This window comes from Siniperca chuatsi, linkage group LG14 (genome assembly GCF_020085105.1).
Source record: "Siniperca chuatsi isolate FFG_IHB_CAS linkage group LG14, ASM2008510v1, whole genome shotgun sequence".
In the NCBI taxonomy this organism is placed as follows: Eukaryota; Metazoa; Chordata; class Actinopteri; order Centrarchiformes; family Sinipercidae; genus Siniperca; species Siniperca chuatsi.
The window spans coordinates 29,467,698-29,487,691 of record NC_058055.1 but is presented as its reverse complement, the minus strand read 5'-3'; the positions used below and the strand labels follow the sequence as shown (position 1 = coordinate 29,487,691).

At 40.8% G+C, this 19,994-nt stretch overlaps 1 protein-coding gene across 4 annotated transcripts; it reads right to left on the bottom strand.

Moving 5' to 3' along the window:
- Window positions 1-316: 316 nt before the first annotated feature.
- On the bottom strand, window positions 317-14,868 carry oatx (organic anion transporter X). Of its 4 annotated transcripts, none has more exons than XM_044222552.1 (17): window positions 14,663-14,868; window positions 14,416-14,541; window positions 13,982-14,250; window positions 13,680-13,844; window positions 12,920-12,993; window positions 12,696-12,825; window positions 11,001-11,104; window positions 10,643-10,797; window positions 10,304-10,472; window positions 10,091-10,214; window positions 9,871-9,986; window positions 9,163-9,217; window positions 8,679-8,838; window positions 8,482-8,590; window positions 3,680-3,758; window positions 1,126-1,253; window positions 317-855 (listed from the first exon to the last, which is right to left on the bottom strand). In XM_044222552.1, the coding sequence occupies exons 3-17, from the start codon at window positions 14,006-14,008 to the stop codon at window positions 708-710; spliced, it is 1,743 nt and encodes a 580-aa protein (XP_044078487.1). In that variant the 5' UTR covers window positions 14,009-14,250; window positions 14,416-14,541; window positions 14,663-14,868; the 3' UTR covers window positions 317-707. The 4 variants fall into 4 exon arrangements, with proteins under 4 accessions (XP_044078487.1, XP_044078485.1, XP_044078486.1 ...); XM_044222550.1 differs by having other exon boundaries at window positions 14,667-14,868; XM_044222551.1 differs by lacking the exon at window positions 14,416-14,541.
- Window positions 14,869-19,994: the final 5,126 nt, after the last annotated feature.

The window sequence follows — 19,994 nt, the reverse complement described above, 5'->3', positions numbered from 1 at the left end:
CAGTCTTCCCACAGGCAGTTCATAACCAGTGTGTCCCATATGGTCCGAGATCCTGCCGATTATTAAAATCAGCAATGTGAAGCGCCGCTACGAGACAAAGCGCAGAGCAGCTTTTGAGCAGGTTAACAAGGCGGACGGGCTTTTGGTCATTTTGCTAACAAGGGAGATGGCGTCCCCCCTCATATCGCCTTCTGGTGTACCTGCTTTAGTTATGGCTTCTGATCTAATTCATATTTATTTTTATTAATTGGCCTCAGTTCAGTTCTCTGTGACTGAAAAGTGGTTCTTACACTCTGAATCAAAAACAACAATAATCTGATATTAATCACAGTTTTATTAGTGTGTTAGAGTGTATTGATTTATCATCATTAATGACAGAACTGCAAAATGTTTCAGACATTATAACACATCACTGCTGTGTTTTCACTTCCTGTTCTGACTGCTGTAGCTTCATTTACATCTAATCAATAATTCTATAATCAAACATCTGAGTTTATTGATTTGAACTAATTTTAAATATATTTAAATGTTGTAAATGTGTCATGATTCTGAGTAAAATTAATTTTCACAGAAACACAAAAACCTTTAGACTGAATCTTTCTTTGATTCTCATTGGTAAATTTTTTTTGTCGTTTTTGACTCCAGCAGTCTGATGGGTCGAGGTTCAGTCCAGCTGTCAGTGGCTCTGACTGGCGCCGTCTGATTGGTCAGAGGGCGTTAAGTCCTGTCCCTTCTGCTTCCTTCAGCTCTTTTAAAGACACACCTTCAGTTGAGACCACACCCCCACAGTCAAATGTCCCGCCTTCTTTCAAGGACACACCTTCTTGCTGTTGGGGGGCGGGGCTTGCTTCAGACCTTCACACAGACAATTTTCAGTTATTGATATTTATTTATTAGTTATTGATCAGGTTGGTGATAACCAAGACCAGCAGTATAACTAGCTCAGCAGCTTGTTAGCATTAGCATAGCTAAATAGTGATATTTCAGTGGGGAATGCTAATGAAAGCAATAATGTTAAATCTAAAGCTGCTAGTTGTTCACTTACAATTTTTCAGTGGGGAATGCTAATGACGTTAATGCTGCTAATGAAGCTAACATTGCCAATGTAGTTAACTATTAGCTCACCATTTTTCCTCAACGTCCTCGATGGTGTCGGGCAGTGGCATGTTCAGCGTCTCCGGCAGGAAGCAGGCGAAGCAACCAGCCAACACTGCCGCCCCCCCATACACCACACTGGGCAGAGCAGGGAGTACCTGGGAAATGTAGTCCATCAGTACTGTTAGCATTAGCTAACAGGATTGTTGTGGTTGTTGTCTGTACAACTGCAGAGATACAATTAGCTGAGTTTGTTCAGATAGAAAGTTAAAGAGCTGCTCCTGATGTGAGACAGACAGGCAGACAAGTAGAAGTTCTTGTCAGTAACATCTAAAACTAAATAAAACAAAACTCCAGATGTCATGAAATCTTCTGCAGCTTCATTAAAGTCAGAACTGTTTTCTTCCTGATTCACTTTCAGGAACAAACAGCAGCTGAAGGTTTGATGATCGATGGAGAATACGATTTTGTGATGTTATATATCCACCACTGTAGCTCCCATTGAGATCTTCCAGGTCTGGACCTCAGTAACGTTTACCATAGGATGCTCTTCTTTAGGTTGTTTTTACTAAAGTCTGTATCAGCTCTTATAGATATTATAACGCAGCTATGTCTCTGGCTGTAATTTAATTATGTTTCACTATCTCGTTCCTTCTGTGATTAAACAAAAATATGAGTGTCAAGATCAAGACAGAATTACATATTTATGGAGAAATCTTCCAAAGTCTGTGGAACAGACATTCGTCTGTGTTTAAAATGAATTATAAAAGACCTAGACAGATTGAAATTGATCCCAATATTATTGATGGATCATGTAACCAACATTCATATGAATGTTTTACTCACTTTTCATTGTTTTGTATTGCCCCTTTATATGTTTTTAAATATTTTCTATATATATGAGGAAGTATTGGAGCTTAAATTTAGGGTATACAAACTTAGTTAAATAATAATTCCCAAGCTAAATAAAGATCAATTGATTTGTATTTATGTATTTATTCATTGATAGGTTGATCTTTTACTCGCTGAACTACTATTCTGTAACTACATCATTGCATTTAAATTGATGACATGGATTATATGAATAAAATAGATATAAAGACTAATATTAACTAGAAAAATTGAACTTCCTGCTGAAAATGCGTGGGAAAGCAGAAATGATTTTGCAAAACACTGCAGAAAATTCAGAAGTCTGAAATGAAATGCCTGAAAAATTTTCAAGCTCAAATGCATTGCATTGCACTGCTTAACCATACCTAAAAATTGAATACATGTTTAATAGTTGAAAGTCTTGTGGCCAGTTTAAAGTTTAAATGGAGTCTGTAGTAATGCATAACTAGTAGCATTTCAAAATGGAGTACGTTTGAAGAGGATTTGAAAATTGCTCCATTAACCTACATTGAAAAATTGCTGAAAAAGCTTAATATTTTAAAAAGTAGAAAAGGTAGAAAAAAGTGGTATACAAGCATCTATGTCGTTAAAGAGCTGAACATTTTGATAGTTGAATGGTTTCTGTAGCTGAAAGTATGCAGAAGTAGTAGCGATGCAAAAAATGTACGGAAGAAGAATAAGAAAAATAAAGAATACAACAATAACAATAATTAATTAAATTCATATTTTGTTTTGCTAACGAGGAAAAATAAAAACAATGCCAGGTTTCTTTTCAGCACAGTAGCCAGACTGACAGAGAGTCACAGATCTATTGAGCCATGTATTCCTATAGCCCTCAGTACCCTGTGCTTGGACCGATTCTATTCACCTTATATATGCTTCCTCTAGGCAATATTATTAGGAAACACTCCATAAACGTTCATTGTTATGCAGATGATACCCAATTATATCTATCGATCAAGCCAGATAAAACTAACCAGTTAGCTAAACTTCAAGCATGCCTTAAGGACATAAAAACCTGGATGACCTGCAATTTTCTGATGTTAAACTCTGACAAAACTGAAGTTATTGTACTTGGTCCCAAACACCTCCCAGACACGTTATCTAAAGATATAGTTACTCTAGATGGCATTGCCCTGGCCTCCAGCAGCACCGTAAGGAACCTCTGAGTTATCTTTGATCAGGATTTATCCTTTAACTCCCACATAAAACAAACTTCAAGAACTGCCTTTTTTCCACCTACATAACATTGCAAATATCAGGCGCATCCTGGATCAAAATGATGCAGAAAAACTAGTCCATGCATTTGTTACTTCTAGGCTGGATTATTGCAATTCCTTATTATCAGGCTGCCCGAATAAGTCCCTTAAGATTCTTCAGTTGATCCAGAATGCTGCGGCACGTGTACTGACAAGAACTAGGAAAAGAGATCATATTTCTCTAATATTAGCTCTATGTGGAATTTGCATTGTGCTACTGTATCAAGTCTGGTTCTGTTCAAGGTTAGGCCTTTTAAAAGGAAGTTTTTCCTAGCCACTGTTGCCAAGTGCTTGCTCATGGTGGGATTTGTTGGGTCTTTGTAAATAATATTATAAAGAGTTCGGTCTAGACCTGCTCTATAGGAAAAGTGCAATGAGATAACTTCTGTTATGAATTGGCACTACATAACACTGAATTGAATCAGTGATGTCACCTCGTCCAGGATGAGGACAGCGGGGGCCGCCATGCTGCCGACTCTTGCCATGGTGGAGACGAAGCCCATTCCTGTCTGCCTGAAAACACAACACACACACATCATGTGATCAACACACTCACAGATCAATAGATTATCTAATTTAATACCATGTTGTACTGTAGAGACACAGTGAATTAATGGTTTAAATTCTATTTCCATCTTGTCCTAAAGGTAAAAAAAAGCCCTGATCATCCATCAAATGAACAAAATTATTATTAAATTAAATTATTATTAAATTAAATTATTAAATAAGCAACTATAGACCAAAAGATAACCACATTTATGATGAAAAGTCAGTCTGGTTTCAGACGATACCACAGGACTGAGACTTATTAGGGCAACAAATGATCTCTGATGATGCTCACCGCTCATATTACTAATAATATTCTTATTAATAGACTCCAGCCATGGGTGCGTGTATCTGGGACGGCCTTGAAGTGGTTTATCTTCTACTTGTCAAACCACAAATGTTTTGTCTCTATTGGTGACCATGTTTCCCCTCCTTGTTACACTTTGGAGCCCCAGGGCTCCATTTTGGGACCAATTCTATTTTCATTACATATTCTCCCACTTGGTGATATCATTTCCTTCCACCTTAATGTTGATGATACACAGCTATACATCACAATAAAGCCTGAAAACCCCACTAGTCTGTCTGCTAACTTTCTTCAATTAAACTCAGATCAAACTGAAATCCTTGTCAATGGTCCTGTCAATCTGCATACAGAATTAAAATCCTCACCACTTTAAGGCTTATGTCAAAAACTGAGGTTTCCTATTTGATTCCAACCATAATTTTGAAATGGATGTTAGCCATGTCATCAAATTTTGTTTTTTATCATCAGGAATATTGTTAAAATCTGTCCATTTCTGAGCTTTAGAGACACTGAATCCATCATACATATTTTAATTTCCTCATGTTTAGATTACTGTAATGTTCTCTTAACAGGCATCAATCAGAAAACAATCCACAGACTACACAATGCAGCAGCCAGACTACTATATATATATATATATATATATATATATATAAAATGTGTCATCCTGGGAGTTTGAGGGTTCTGCTCAGTATCTTAGCTGGAATCTGCTGGAGCCACTCTACCAGTTTGGGGGTCACAGCCACCAGTGCTCCGATTACCTCTGGCACCACTGTTGCTTTTACTCTCCACATCTTCTTTAGCTCCTCTTTCAGCCCTTTTTCGAGCTTCTCGATCACCACTGCCTTCTTCTGCTGTTTGTCGATCAACACGATGTCTGGTTGGTTAGCCATCACCAGTTTGTCAGTCTGGATCTGGAAGTCCCACAGGATCTTAGCTCGGTCATTCTCAGCTACCTTAGGAGGTGTCTTCCATTTTGACCTTGGGACCTCCAGCCCACGCTCATGGCAGATGTTCCTGTACACTATGCCAGCCACTTGGTTATGGCGGTCCATGTACGCTGCTCCTGCCTGCTTCTTACACCCTGCTGTTATGTGCTGAACCGTCTCAGGGGCCTCTTTGCACAGTCTGCACCTGGGGTCCCGTCTGGTGTGGTAGACCCCAGCCTCTATTGATCAGGTGACTGATGGTTGCTCCACTTCAGAACCGGTATCTGTAGCCACTCTTTGTGATGATCTGGCTGAGGGGGTTCAGGCCTGTGCAGAACAACAGTGGGGATAATGCATCACCTTGGTATATGCTGCACTTGAAGATGACTTGTGCAGTTGGCTTTGAATTGGCTTCTAGACTTGTTTTCCACAGCCCCATTGAGTTCTTGATGAAGGCTCTTAGTGTCCTGTTGATCTTGTACATTTCCAAGCATTCCAGTATCCATGTATGTGGCATTAAGTCGTAGGCTTTCTTGTAGTCAATCCAGGCTGTGCACAGGTTGGTCTGCCTGGTTAAGCAGTCTCAAATGACAGCTCTATCGACCAGTAGCTGGTGCATGGCTCTCCTGGTATTACTACTAATTCCCTTCTGGGACCTGTCCATGTATTGAGCCATGTGGGGTTGCTTGTGTAGTAGCATTGCAACAGTTCCATATTTTCTGCTCTAGTCCATGAATGTCTTGTTCCAGTAGCCCATTTCTCATCAGGTCGCCATGGTTCCCCAGCACCTGATACAGACTTTGTTGACCCGGGTGACGTCCAAGCCGGTATGACTCTTATTTTTGCAGTTTCACTCATGCCTGATGTTGGCAAGTAGCATTAAGAACCTTGCCTAATGGTCCACCTGGATACTGCCCTCCCCTGACTGGGCATTGAATCCCGGATCACCTGTACCAAAGTAATTTATAGATACCTTTAAAGTACTTCATGGAACCTGTTAGCTGTTCACATGTCAAGATGTAAAATTAAAGAACACAAAACTTTTACTGTTAAATCACCTGAACTCTAAACAAGCTGCCCGACGAACTCAGATTGTAAAATCAGCATCTTCTTTTAAGTCGATTCTGAAAACATATTTTTAGTCTAATAGCTTTTAAATAACTTGTTAGGGTCCGAGCAGCGACCACTGCGAAGTCCCTGTTGTATTCCTTGTGTTTATTATTATTATAATAATTATTATTATTAGGGCCCGAGCACAGAGAATCGGTGACGAGGACCTATTGAAATCATTAGTATTATTATTGTTATTTGCCGTCTTTCATTGCATACTTGGCGAAAATAGATACCTGATACCAGTCTCGGGATAGGGTATAGCAAAATGGTTCAATAGCGCCCCCTAACAGTTTTTAAAGTCAAAGCTACCACCTTTAAATTTGAGCTAGATGTACAAATTATGAGATCCACCTCATATGGGTCAGCAAAGTCTTAAGATTATTCACAATAAAATAGGAAGTTGCCCCAAATTTCACATGTTTGATAAGAGTCCCGGCCTGAGGACATCTACATGCCAATAAGGATTAAAGGTCACTTTCCCACTTCTGTGCCAGTGCCGCGGATGCAGCACCCCCCGACGTGCGGGAGGTGCGAGGGCCCGCTTATCGCTGCTGGCAGCTTTAATTATTATTATTAGGGCCGAACACTGACAGGGGTTTCGGAAATGGGCGGGGCAAAATGGCTCTATAGCCAGTTCTAAGATGCCAAGATGAACAAAAAGGTCTCTTGGAGCCATACCCTAAACCCAACAGGAAGTCAGCCATTTTGTATTGAATGTGCACTTTTTGGCCATTTTTCGCCATTTCCATGCCCATGCTTACTTTAACAAACTCCTCCTAGAGAATTAACCGGATCGACTTCAAATTTTCGCAATGCAATCTAAAGACCTTCATGATGAAAAGTTGTTCTAACTGTGAGTTTTTGTTGAAGGGCGTGTCCGTGGCATGGCTTGGCGTGGCATGGCATCGAATTACGATGTTTCACCATTAAACAGGAACTTGTTGTCAAATCTGCTCCAAACTTCCCGTTTGATAAGAGTCGCACCTTGAAGACATATACATGCCAAAATTCAGTCCCAGTCATAGCGCCACCTTCTGGCAACATGAAGTTACAATCCCTAGTTTTACATACTACTCCTTGCAGATTAACCAGACCCACTTCAAATTTGTTCAGCAAAGTCATGAGACTTTGATGATTTTTTATTGTGAAGATTGTGAGTTTACATAAAACGCCGTTGCTGTGGAAACACATTATTTGCCATGAAATAAGAAGATGTTGTAACTTGAGTGTACATGGTCCAATCTGCCCCAAATTTCATATGTTTGATAAGAGTCCCAGCCTTGCGTGGCAACCATTATTTGATTGACCAGAAAATTTCAGGGTGTGGTGTACACTTGATATACTTCCTGTGACATTTAACTCCTTTGTGCAGCATCCAGAACACGTGCAAATTCAGAGCTGTGTCGTGCCACTTCCGGCAGCGACACCAAGGCTGTGTCGCACCCCGATGTGCAGTCAGGTGCGTGGGCCCATTCATCGCTGCTTGCAACCTTTATTTTATGTTGCTTCTGAAAATTGATTTTTATTATAAGCCTTTTTTATAGCCTTATTTAAGTTTGGCTAAATGTGTCTGCACGTTGGTTTAAGTGTGAAATTAATATGTAACATGTATGTTTTATGATTTTCTTTTTTATGTTGCTTTTTTCATTTTGTTCATGTAAAGCACTTTGTAATTACTGGTTTTGATAATTGCAATAACAAATGTCTTAAAAGTTAAGAGTGTTTCTACGACACTCTTAAATTTCTCCACCTGAAAATATCCCATCAGGAAAGTATCAGACAGTAGAGATGAAGATATCAGTCTTTGTGTTGCTGGATAAAATAAGTTATTTGGTTTTACCTTCATTTATTTCAGATCCACTTTCACTGTGGCAAGTCATCAGTATACGTTAAATATAAGTTAAACTACAGGTTTCAAATTCATCATCTCACGTTTGTGGTCTATTGGACAGAAAAGCTCTAATCAACAAAACTAGACCAAATATTATATATACTGTATATATATATATATACACACACACATTTTTCATAGAATGAAAAGCTGAAATAAAGTCAATAAATAAGATTGTAGCACACTGTGCAGACTGTTGAACATGTATGTGTTAGCTAAAGTTAGTTGGAGGGGGTCAAGACGATCAACAGCAGCAGATGTTAAATGTTTACTTTAAACTTTTCTCTTTTATAGTTACAAAGAATAGACTTCAGTGCTTTTGGCCTAAAATCATTTAACCGAAGAGCTCCAGATGTTTCAGTTGTAAGAATTATACTGGACATCTTCCATGAAGACGGACGAGCGTTGAAACAATCAGGTAACTGATGGGACTGGAACCAGCAGCCTTACCTGATGACGGTGGGGTAGAGCTCTCCGGTGTACAGATAGACGGTGGTGAAGGAGGCCGAGGTGAAACCTTTACCGACACATGCCAACGTGGTCCTGATGGTCTGCATGTCTGGGGGGGACGGGGGGGATTTTAGTGTGTGTATTTGTTACCTGTATGTGTGTATTATTGTCTATCAGAGTATGTTAGTGTTTGTTACCTGTGGGGACAAAGATGTTGGCGAAGATGATGACGGCCGACAGGAAGAGACAGGTCGCCTGAGACACCCTCCTCCCCAGGTAACTGAGCATACCCAGAGCCAACAGTTTGGCGGGAAAATCAACGGCTCCAAAGATGATCTGCATCAGGTAGATATCCACCTGGAACAACCAACAGCCAATATGAGTGGAGCTCAGTGTGAAACATCCAATAGGAGGAGAGGAAGGGTTTAAACCGACTGGAATAAATCCTCAACATGAGACAGGCAGACAAGCAAACTGGTAGACAGTTTCACAGGTGACTACTGGGCTGATAATTTCACTTAACATTACAAACACTTAAAAGTTGTAACCATGGTAACCTTTGCCATCACTACCTTTGATCCCACATGATCTGAACCTCAGGTATCAGGTGAGTGAGGTGTAAAGGAAGTTGTCAGCAGCTGTTAGCTCACATGTAGCATTGATGCTAATCAGGTGACTCACCCCGAACTTCTGCAGATCCATTGCCAAACCGTAGTACGCAAAACTGGTGGAGAACCTGCAGAGAAAGACAGACTGCTGATAGACAGGTGGACAGGGCCAGGTGGACAGGGTCAGATTGACAGGTAGACAGGTGGACAGGGCCAGGTAGACAGGTGGATTGGGCCAGGTGAACAGATAGACAGGTGGACAGGGCCAGGTGGACAGGTAAACAGGTGGACAGGGCCAGGTAGACAGGTGGATTGGGCCAGGTGAACAGATAGACAGGTGGACAGGGCCAGGTGGACAGGTAAACAGGTGGACAGGGCCAGGTAGACAGGTGGATTGGGCCAGGTGAACAGATAGACAGGTGGACAGGGCCAGGTGGACAGGTAACAGGTGAACAGGGCCAGATTGACAGGTAAACAGATGGACAGGGCCAGGTGGACAGGTAGACAGGTGGACAGGGCCAGATTGACAGGTAAACAGGTGGACAGGGCCAGGTGGACAGGTAGATATAATGTATGTATTGTGCCTCTGTGTCAGGTGGAACATGAAACCTATTTTCGAAGACTTCTCTGTGATCTGTTGTGGTTTGGATTGAACCTCATTTGCTGTTGCTGAATAAATAAATAAATAAGTTAATTAATAAATGTAAATAAAAATAAATGTAAATAAATAATGGTAAATGAATACAGGAACAATACAGGTGAAGCAGGTGAATTTTCTGACCAGACAGCCATCAGACAGATGGAGATACGTCTCATCTCTCTGGTCCTCAGCAGGTCGTATGCTGTGAATGACGAACGACTCGACTCAATCTCCTTATTCATGTGAGAGTGCAGAACCTGCAGATCACATGGTACTGATCTCAGCTTCTGATTGGATATCACACATCTTTATATGTTTGACAGACAGACAGACAGGTAGTCAAGACAGACAGACAGTTTACCTCTAGTGTTAACTTGTCGATTATCTCTGATTTTCCATTGATTCGAGCGACTCGGTGAAGACTCTTTAACGCCTCCTCAGACCGACGGTTCAGAACCAACCAACGGGCCGACTCAGAGAACCACCTGACCAATCAGAGAACAGAGAGATCAGCCACCTGACCAATCAGAGAGCAGACTGATTAGAGACATTTATTTTGAAAGTCTACACTTACCAACTGTAGGTGAAGAACAGGAACAGGGGGGCACAGGAAACCACCTGCAGCTTCCTCCAGTCTCTCAGCCAATATGCGAGCCCCGCCAGGATCATCTGACCAAAGGTGAAGAAGAAAGAGGTGAGCGTGCCCACTAACGTCCTCTCTTTTGTTGGGATCCACTCTACCTCTGGAGACAGACAGGTAAACAGACAGACAGGTGGACAGACAGGTTGATCAGCCTCTGAGGACACAGCATCAGTTTGATTCCACAGACAATAAATAAAACAACAGAGACGTTAAAGACTGAACCTGCAGTTTATGACAGACAGACAGACAGACAGACAGGTAGACAGGTACTCAGTGAGACTCCGTTCAGGATGACTCCAGACACCGCCATCCCACTCAGAAACCTAAAAACGCAGTAGGCGGAGTATGAAGGAGAGAGGGCGGAGCTACAACCAAGCACGCCCAGCTGCAGGTATGACCAAATAAGAACAGACCGCCTCCCAAACCTGAGAGAGAGAGGGACATAGAGAAAGATTCTGAATGGTATGATTTTAGTGCACACCTACGACAGGCCCACAGGTATGACAAACAGAGAAGAACATGAACATGGACACAAACAAAACATTGCTCCATAGAGCCACTGCTGGTACAAAACTTCACAGCTTTAATGATTGTATGTATGTTTACAGTTTGAACAGGTGAGTCTCACCTGTCTGACAGGCCGCCGAAGACGATGGCTCCTGTTAAAACTCCGCCCATATAGATGGTTTGAATCATCTGTTTCAGAGGACGCAGAGAACACACTAGCTCCCACTGAGAGACACAGATTCAGAGAGACAGACAGGGAGACAGACAGTGTGATGAAGGATATGAAGGACCACTACAACATCCTAAAGAACCACTACAATCTTCTAGAGGATCACTACAACCTCCTAAAGGACCACTACAATCTTTTAGAGGATCACTACAACCTCCTAAGGGACCACTACAACCTCCTAAGGGACCACTAAGACCTCCTAAGGGACCACTACAACCTCCTAAAGGACCACTACAACATCCTAAAGAACCACTACAATCTTCTAGAGGATCACTACAACCTCCTAAGGGACCACTACAACCTCCTAAGGGACCACTACAACCTCCTAAAGGACCACTACAACCTCCTAAGGGATCACTACAACCTCCTAAAGGACCACTACAATCGTCTAGAGGATCACTACAACCTCCTAAGGGACCACTACAACCTCCTAAAGGACCACTACAACCTTCCTAAAGGATCACTACAACCTCCTAAAGAACCACTACAACCTTCTAGAGGATCACTACAACCTCCTAAAGGACCACTACAACCTCCTAAGGGATCACTACAACCTCCTAAGGGATCACTACAACATCCTAAAGGACCACTACAATCTTCTAGAGGATCACTACAACCTCCTAAGGGACCACTACAACCTCCTAAAGGACCACTACAACATCCTAAGGGATCACTACAACATCCTAAAGAACCACTACAACATCCTAAGGGATCACTACAACCTCCTAAAGGACCACTACAACATCCTAAAGGACCATTACAATCTTCTAGAGGATCACTACAACCTCCTAAGGGACCACTACAACCTCCTAAGGGACCACTACAAACAGGGATTCTAAGAACCACTACAACCTCCTAGAGGATCACTACAACCTCCTAAAGGACCACTACAACCTCCTAAGGGACCACTACAACCTCCTAAGGGATCACTACAACCTCCTAAAGGACCACTACAATTTTCTAGAGGATCACTACAACCTCCTAAAGGACCACTACAACCTCCTAAGGGACCACTACAACATTCTAAAGAACCACTACAATCTTCTAGAGGATCACTACAACCTCCTAAAGGACCACTACAACCTCCTAAAGGACCACTACTGCCTCCTAAAGGACCACTACAACATCCTAAAGGACCACTACAATCTCCTAAAGGACCACTACTGCCTTCTAAAGGACCACTACAACCTTCTAGAGGACCACTACAACCTCCTAAAGGACCACTACAACCTCCTAAAGGACCACTACAACCTTTTAGAGGACCACTACAACCTTCTAGAGGACCACTACTGCCTCCTAAAGGACCACTACAACCTCCTAAAGGACCACTACTCCCTCCTAAAGGACCACTACAACATCCTAAAGGACCACTACAACCTCCTAAAGGACCACTATAACCTCCTAAAGGACCACTACAACCTTCTAGAGGACCACTACAACCTCCTAAAGGACCACTACAACCTTCTAGAGGACCACTACAACCTCCTAAAGGACCACTACAACCTCCGAAAGGACCACTACAACCTCCTAAAGGACCACTATAATCTCTTTGTAGCCATTAGAATCTCTCAAGTTTCTTCTTGTTACCTCAGAGACAGTGGTGGAGAGGAACTCAGTGCGGTCGAATGTCCATCCGTCCAAACATCCTTCTGTCTGTAACTGGCTAACATTAGCTGAGCTGTTAGCGGCTAACAGCTGCCACTGAGGCTCCACATACCTGAAGAAAACAACAAGTGAAAGAGGAAGTGATGTCAGAGGGAATGTATTCATCAATAAAATGCAACACGGAGGAAATTTAAAAAAACTTTTACCTTCTGCAGCGGTCTAGTCTATTTCCTGAAGAGGCCAGAGGGATGAAAGCTTTCAGCAGCTGCTTCTCATCCACCTGAAACAACTAATCATGTTAATCCAACCAAACCAATAACCCATCACAGCAATGAGCTTATTTATTAGTTAAACTGATCAGACAGATACCTGCTACCTGGTAGTGTCAGACAGGTTATCTGGTAGTGTGACAGGTTACTTGGTATAGTCAGACAGATAACCTGGTAGTGAGACAGGTTACCTGTTAGTCAGGCAGGTTACCTGGTAGTGAGACAGGTTACCTGATTGTCAGACGGGTTGGCCGGTATAGTCAGGCAGGTTATCTGATAATCAGACAAGTTACCTGGTGGTGAGACAGTTACCTGGTAGTTGGACAGGTTGTCTGGTATAGTCAGACAAGTTACCTGGTAGTGTCAGACAGGTTACCTGGTAGTGAGACAGTTACCTGGTAGTCAGACAGATTATCTGGTAGTGCTACAGGTTACCTGATAGTCAGGCAGGTTACCTGGTAGTGTCAGACAGGTTACCTGATAGTGAGACAGGTTACCTGATAGTCACACAGGTTACCTGGTAGTCAGACAGGTTGTCTGGTAGTCAAACAGGTTGCCTGGTAGTGAGACAGGTTACCTGATAGTCAGACAGGTTAGCTGGTAGTCAGACAGGTTACCTGGTAGTGAGACAGGTTATCTGGTAGTCAGACAGGTTACCTGGTAGCAAGACAGGTTATCTGGTAGTCAGACAGGTTACCTGGTAGTGTGATAGATTGTAGAGGCTGTAATTGGCCGGCAGGCTGCAGTGGTGGGCGGGGATTCCTGAGACGAAGTTGTTCAGCAGGTTCTGACTCGCCATCAACAAACCAGGTAAACTGATCAGAGTCACATGGAGCCACTGGTACCTACCGAACCCGCCCACCTCACCACGGCAATCAGGGGACAGGAAACAAATGTTACACACCTGCATCACACCTCGTCTACCTGCACAGGTAAGTTCATCTGAACTGACTTCACAGTAATCAGATTACAGTAGTATTTCAGTAAACGGTGACTCACCTCCTCCAGCAGATCAGCGAATCCCATCTCTTCAGTCTGAATATGATTTCTTTAATTTGAAGTCGTTTTGATATTTTTGGTTGCAAATTTAAACATTTAAAAATGTTTTCTAAAAGTAATTGTTCATGTTTTTAGCTCCTCCTCCAGTGTTACAGTCCAACACAGGCGTTCACGTAATATTAATAATAATAATAATGACAATATTAATAATAATAAAAACAGATGTCTTGTGTTTTCAGGATTTGAGGTTCAGTTCCATCAAAATGAACCTGAGAACAAAACAAATGAATAAATAGAATAAAATTAGTTTGAATGTTTCTTTTTTTAAATGTGGACTCACTTTGAAAACTCCAGAAATGTCTTTGAATGTTCAGGTCAAAGGTCAAACGGTGAAACACTAAAACTCTCTCAAACCTCTACTAAACTATCCAAACCTCAGTCATTTCACTGCACATTCTGGCGTGTCAGTCCTCCATAAAACACTGTAGTATATTTGTAGTATCCTTATGATAACTCTTCATAACTCGACAGGAGTGTTGCAGCAGTGGTTCTACAGTGAACTGTAAAAAGGTGAAATATTTGTATGGAGTCTGGTGAGAGTTCTTAAAGGATTACTGCAGCTGCATCTGAATGAAAACAGAATGAAAAGAGGATTTTCTCTGTAAATCAGTGAAAACGTACTTACAGTCTGCAGGCTGACGGACGACTGGAGGGTTGGAGAGACGGGTGGAGAGAGAGAGAGAAGTTTGGAGCAGCAGGAAATAGACGACTGAACAATAAGTGACGTTAAGAAGAAAAGAAGTCAGCATCAACTCTCTGTCTTTCTGTTCGTCTGTCTGTCTCCTGTCGTCTTTTGGTCTGTTTAAGTGGTCGACAGACACTTGTAACATAACTGACCTTCTCTCTCTGTTTTTCTTGGCTTAACAGTCGTTTGTTTTTCAGTTAATGGTTGAGTGTAATCTCTCTCTCTCTCTCTCTCTCTCTCTTAGAGGAAAAGCTTCAGTCTGATTTCAAGATCAATAAATTAATGAATCAATCAATAAATCAATATTTTGACTAACGTTAACAGATTTAGTTCTTCCTGCTCATGTTTTTCATTTGATTTTATATGATTTAATATGTTTTTCAAACAAACATCTGAGAGGTTGAAAGTAAGCAGAGCTGAAATGACTAGTTGATTAATCAATTATTTGATCAACAGAAAAGGAATCTGAAACAATTTTCATACTCAAATAATCATTTAAGTCATTATTAAAGTAAAAGATCGAAAAATTCTCTGTTTCAGTTTCTTAAATGTGAATATTAGTAAACAGAGTGTTTCAGGGTTTTGGACAAAACAAGACATTTTAATAAGTCAAGAAATTATAATGAACATTTTTCACTTTTTTGATGTTTTATAGATCAAATGATTAATCAATTAACCAGGACAATTACTGGCAGATTAATTAAGAATAAAAATAATCAATCAACCTCTTTGTCAGCTGGTTGTGCAGAAACACAGAATAAAAACACAAAGAAAATAAATATATCATATAAACAGAATAGAAATTAGTGAAAAACACAAGTTAGTGTTTAAAAATAAGTTAAATTATGAATAAAAATTAAAAATCATTAAATATTTGAGATATTAGACTGAGTTGTGAATTGTTTCCCTTTAGAAATAAAATAGTTTTTATATCTGTATATCAGCTTCAGTTAAATAAGCTCAAGACATCCTGTCACTATTTCACAATAAAAGCCTCACACAGTTCACTGGAAAGCAGTAACAGAAAGTGTTGAATTTGAACTGTTCAAAACTTTCACAAACTCTCCTAAACCTCCTCCAGACCCTTCCAGACCTCCTCCTGCAGAATTCTGTGACTTGTTAAAAACTTGTCCTCTCAGTTTGTTTTCGTGTCCTTGCTTCTCGCTGAGTCTCTGAAGTTTTTCTCTCCTGGAATTCATCCGACTGAGTTTCAATCAACAAACATCTCAGCAGGTTTCAGATCCAGACGACACGACAAGGATGCAGCGGACAAACTGAACATAGAGACTCATGTTAAACACAAATATATGAAACATATTGACACGCAAATATAAACACATTGTGTATGTAAAACATTCAATTGTGTTTATAAATCAAATTAGTAATATACATAAACCCACATCCACACACACATATATAAAAACACATTCAACTGTATAAAACACACTAAAATTTAAACACATTAACACATAAAAAATAAATACATCTATATATGTACACTCCCTGACAAAAGTCTTGTCGCCTATCCACGTTGTAGGAAAAACAGATAATAACTTGACTTCTAGTTGATCATTTGAAAACAGAAGTGGTTTATATGAAAGGCAAAGGCCTCTAGATTATGCTTATTTTACCAAAATAAAATCTTATCATGCCTTGATTTTTAATTATTTAATTAGGACAGAGAGGTCAGACTTTGCTTAGACAAAAGTCTTGTCACATCTTTAAAGGATTCAACTAATCACAGATTAGAGCATCACCTGTGACAAATACTGTAATTAACACATTCCCAGGTGTGTAGAAGAAGAACCCCAGCACACCCAACCTTCATTTGAAATGCATCCTGACCTCTGACAGCATGCCAAAGATTCAACCACAGACCAAAGTGCTGATCATCAAGAGCCTGAAGACCAAGTCTCCTGCTGAGGTGGCAGACATCTTTAATGTATCTAAACGTCAAGTGGAGAGGATAAGAAAAAGATTTGAAGAAACTGGTGAAGTTCATGACAGGCCCAGGTCAGGCAGACCCCGTAAGACTACTGTTCGAGAGGACCGTTTGTTGGTTCGACAGTCCAGGGCCAGCCCTTTTTCAACTGCAGCAGAGCTACAGTACAACTGGTCACCAGAAACCCCCGTATCTACAAGAACAGTTTGTCGAATTCTGTCACACAGCGGCCTCAATGGCCGAATTAGTGCTAAGAAACCAGCATTAAACAGAAGACAACTAAAAAATCGTGTTGCATTTGCCAAGGCCCACAGCATGCAGGAAGGATGGACTGTGGAAAAGTGGCAGAAGGTTGATTTTTCCAATGAATCATCTATTGAACTGCATCCCAATCATCGCAAATACTGCAGAAGACCTATCGGAACCCGCATGGACCCAAGATTCACACAGAAAACAGTCAAGTTCGGTGGAGGAAAAATCATGGTTTGGGGTTACATTCAGTATGGGGGTGTGCGAGAGATCTGCAGAGTGGATGGCAACATCAACAGTCTGAGGTATCAAGACATTCTCGCTGCCCAAACCACAGGAGAGGGCAAATTCTTCAGCAGGATGGCGCTCCTTCTCATACTTCAGCCTCCACATCAAAGTTACTGAAAGCAAACAAGGTCAAGGTGCTCCAGGATTGGCCAGCCCAGTCACCAGACATGAACATTATTGAGCATGTCTGGGGTAAGATGAAGGAGGAGGCATTGAAGATGAAACCAAAGAATCTTGATGAACTCTGGGAGTCCAGCAAGAACACTTTCTTTGCCATTCCAAATGACTTTATTAATAAGTTATTTGAGTCATTGCCGAGACGTATGGATGCAGTCCTCCAAGCTCATGGGAGTTATACACAATATTAATTATTTTTCCACTGCACCATGACTTTATGTTCTGTACTGTACATTATTTCTTTTAAATGACAAGACTTTTGTCTAAGCAAAGTCTGACCTTTCTTTCCTAATAAAATAATTAAAAATCAAGGCATGATAAGATTTTATTTCGGTAAAATAAGCATAATTTAGAGGCCTTTGCCTTTCATATAAGCCACTTCTGATTCCAAATGATCAACTAGAAGTCAAGTTATTATTTGTTGTTCCTACAACTTGGATAGGCGACAAGACTTTTGTCAGGGAGTGTATATACAGTGGTGTGAAAAAGTGTTTGCCTTCCTGATTTCTTATTTTTTTGCATGTTTGTCACACTTAAATGTTTCAGATCATCAAACTAATTTAAATATTAGTCAAAGATAACACAAGTAAACACAAAATGCAGTTTTTAAATGAAGGTTGTTATTATTACGGGAAAACTAAATCCAAACCTACATGGCCCTGTGTGAAAAAGTGATTGCCCCACCTGTTAAAACATAACTTAACTGTGGTTTATCACACCTGAGTTAAGTTTCTCTAGCCACCCCCAGGCCTGATTACTGCCACACCTGTTCTCAATCAAGAAATCACTTAAATAGGACCTGCCTGACAAAGTGAAGTAGACCAAAAGATCTTCAAAAGCTAGACATCATGCCGAGATCAAAAGAAATTCAGGAACAAATGAGAAAGAAAGTCATTGAGATCTATCAGTCTGGAAAAGGTTATAAAGCCATTTCTAAAGCTTTGGGACTCCAGCGAACCACAGTGAGAGCCATTATCCACAAATGGTGAAAACATGGAACAGTGGCGAACCTTCCCAGGAGTGGCTGGCCGACCAAAATTACCCCAAGAGCGCAGCGACGACTCATCCAAGAGGTCACCAAAGACCCCACAACAACATCCAAAGAACTGCAGGCCTCACTCGCCTCAGTTAAGGTCAGTGTTCAGGACTCCACTATAATAAAGGAACTGGGCAAAAATGGCCGGCATGGCAGAGCTCCAAGACGAAAACCACTGCTGAGCAAAAAGAACATTAAGGCTCGTCTCATTTTTGCCAGAAAACATCTTGATGATCCCCAAGACTTTTGGGGAAATACTCTGTGGACTGACGAGACAAAAGTTGAACTTTTGGAAGGCGTGTGTCCCATTACATCTGGGGTAAAAGTAACACCGCATTTCAGAAAAAGAACATCATACCAGCAGTAAAATATGGTGGTGGTAGTGTGGTGGTCTGGGACTGTTTTGCTGCTTCAGGACCTGGAAGACTTGCTGTGATAAATGGAACCATGAATTCTGCCGTCTACCAAAAACTCCTGAAGGAGAACGTCCGGCCATCTGTTCGTGACCTCAAGCTGAAGCGAACTTGGGTTCTGCAGCAGGACAATGATCCAAAACACACCAGCAAGTCCACCTCTGAATGGCTGAAGAAGAACAAAATGAAGACTTTGGAGCAGCCTAGTCAAATATTTAAATTTGTTTGATGATCTGAAACATTAAAGTGTGACAAAACACTTTTTCACGCCACCTTATATATAAACAATAATATATAAAATACATTAACATAAACTAATACATAAGAAACACTTTAACACATCTAAGCAATAATATATACAAATACATGTGTGTGTGTGTGTGTGTGTGTGTGTGTTAGCAGCAGGTCTGGTGACTCTGATCAGTGGTCAGTCAGTAGATGATTTATTTACATGCTGCAGGTGAGACATTCATGGACCGTGTGACCCTGCAGAGGTCAAAGGTCACTGTGTTCACCTGTCTCTCCTGTCACTCATTAAACCTCTTATCTCCACTCTGCAGGGGAACTCTCATATCTCCAGATTCTGTAGTTTTGATTATTTCAGGTCAGTTGAAGAATTTCATGTTCCTGTTTGAGATTTATTTAATATAAAAACATTCAAACTTAAATATTATCATGTTTGTTTTCTAACGTAACAAACCACCACCTCTTTTGATTTGTGAATATTTGGTGTTGTGTGTTGTTTTATGACAGAATCAAGTCAAACAGCCATTTTCACCTTCATTGGAATTTATGGGGGGGCAAAAGTCAGCCATTTTTACCTGTGTGACATCATCATTGTGGCTGTGGCTGAAAGTCAAAGAGAGGCAGGTTGGCTCGTGTTCAGAGAAATTGAAAAATTAAATACAAACATTATATTTTAATAATATAGTCATGTTGTCTCTGATCACATTTCAAAATAAGAGCACACAATGTTACTGGGACACTTTCATTTGCAATATACATTTGAATTCAATAATGGACTTGACTGACGTGTGTTCGTCATGCGTCAGCATGTCTGTGTGTGTGTGTGTGTGTTACTGTGTGTTACTGTGTGTGTTTGTGTGTCAAACATCATGTTGAGTCATGATGAGCAGAGTTTAAATGTTTAAATGTTGAACATT

Excerpts from the sequence above, each read along its gene's own strand:
- oatx (XM_044222552.1), bottom strand. The coding sequence starts at position 14,008 with ATGGGATTCGCTGATCTGCTGGAGGAG. Across the intron at positions 13,845-13,981 it reads TCGCTGATCTGCTGGAGGAG|GTGGGCGGGTTCGGTAGGTA; the intron begins GTGAGTCACCGT and ends TGCCGTGGTGAG. Across the intron at positions 3,759-8,481 it reads CTCTACCCCACCGTCATCAG|GCAGACAGGAATGGGCTTCG; the intron begins GTAAGGCTGCTG and ends TTGTGTTTTCAG.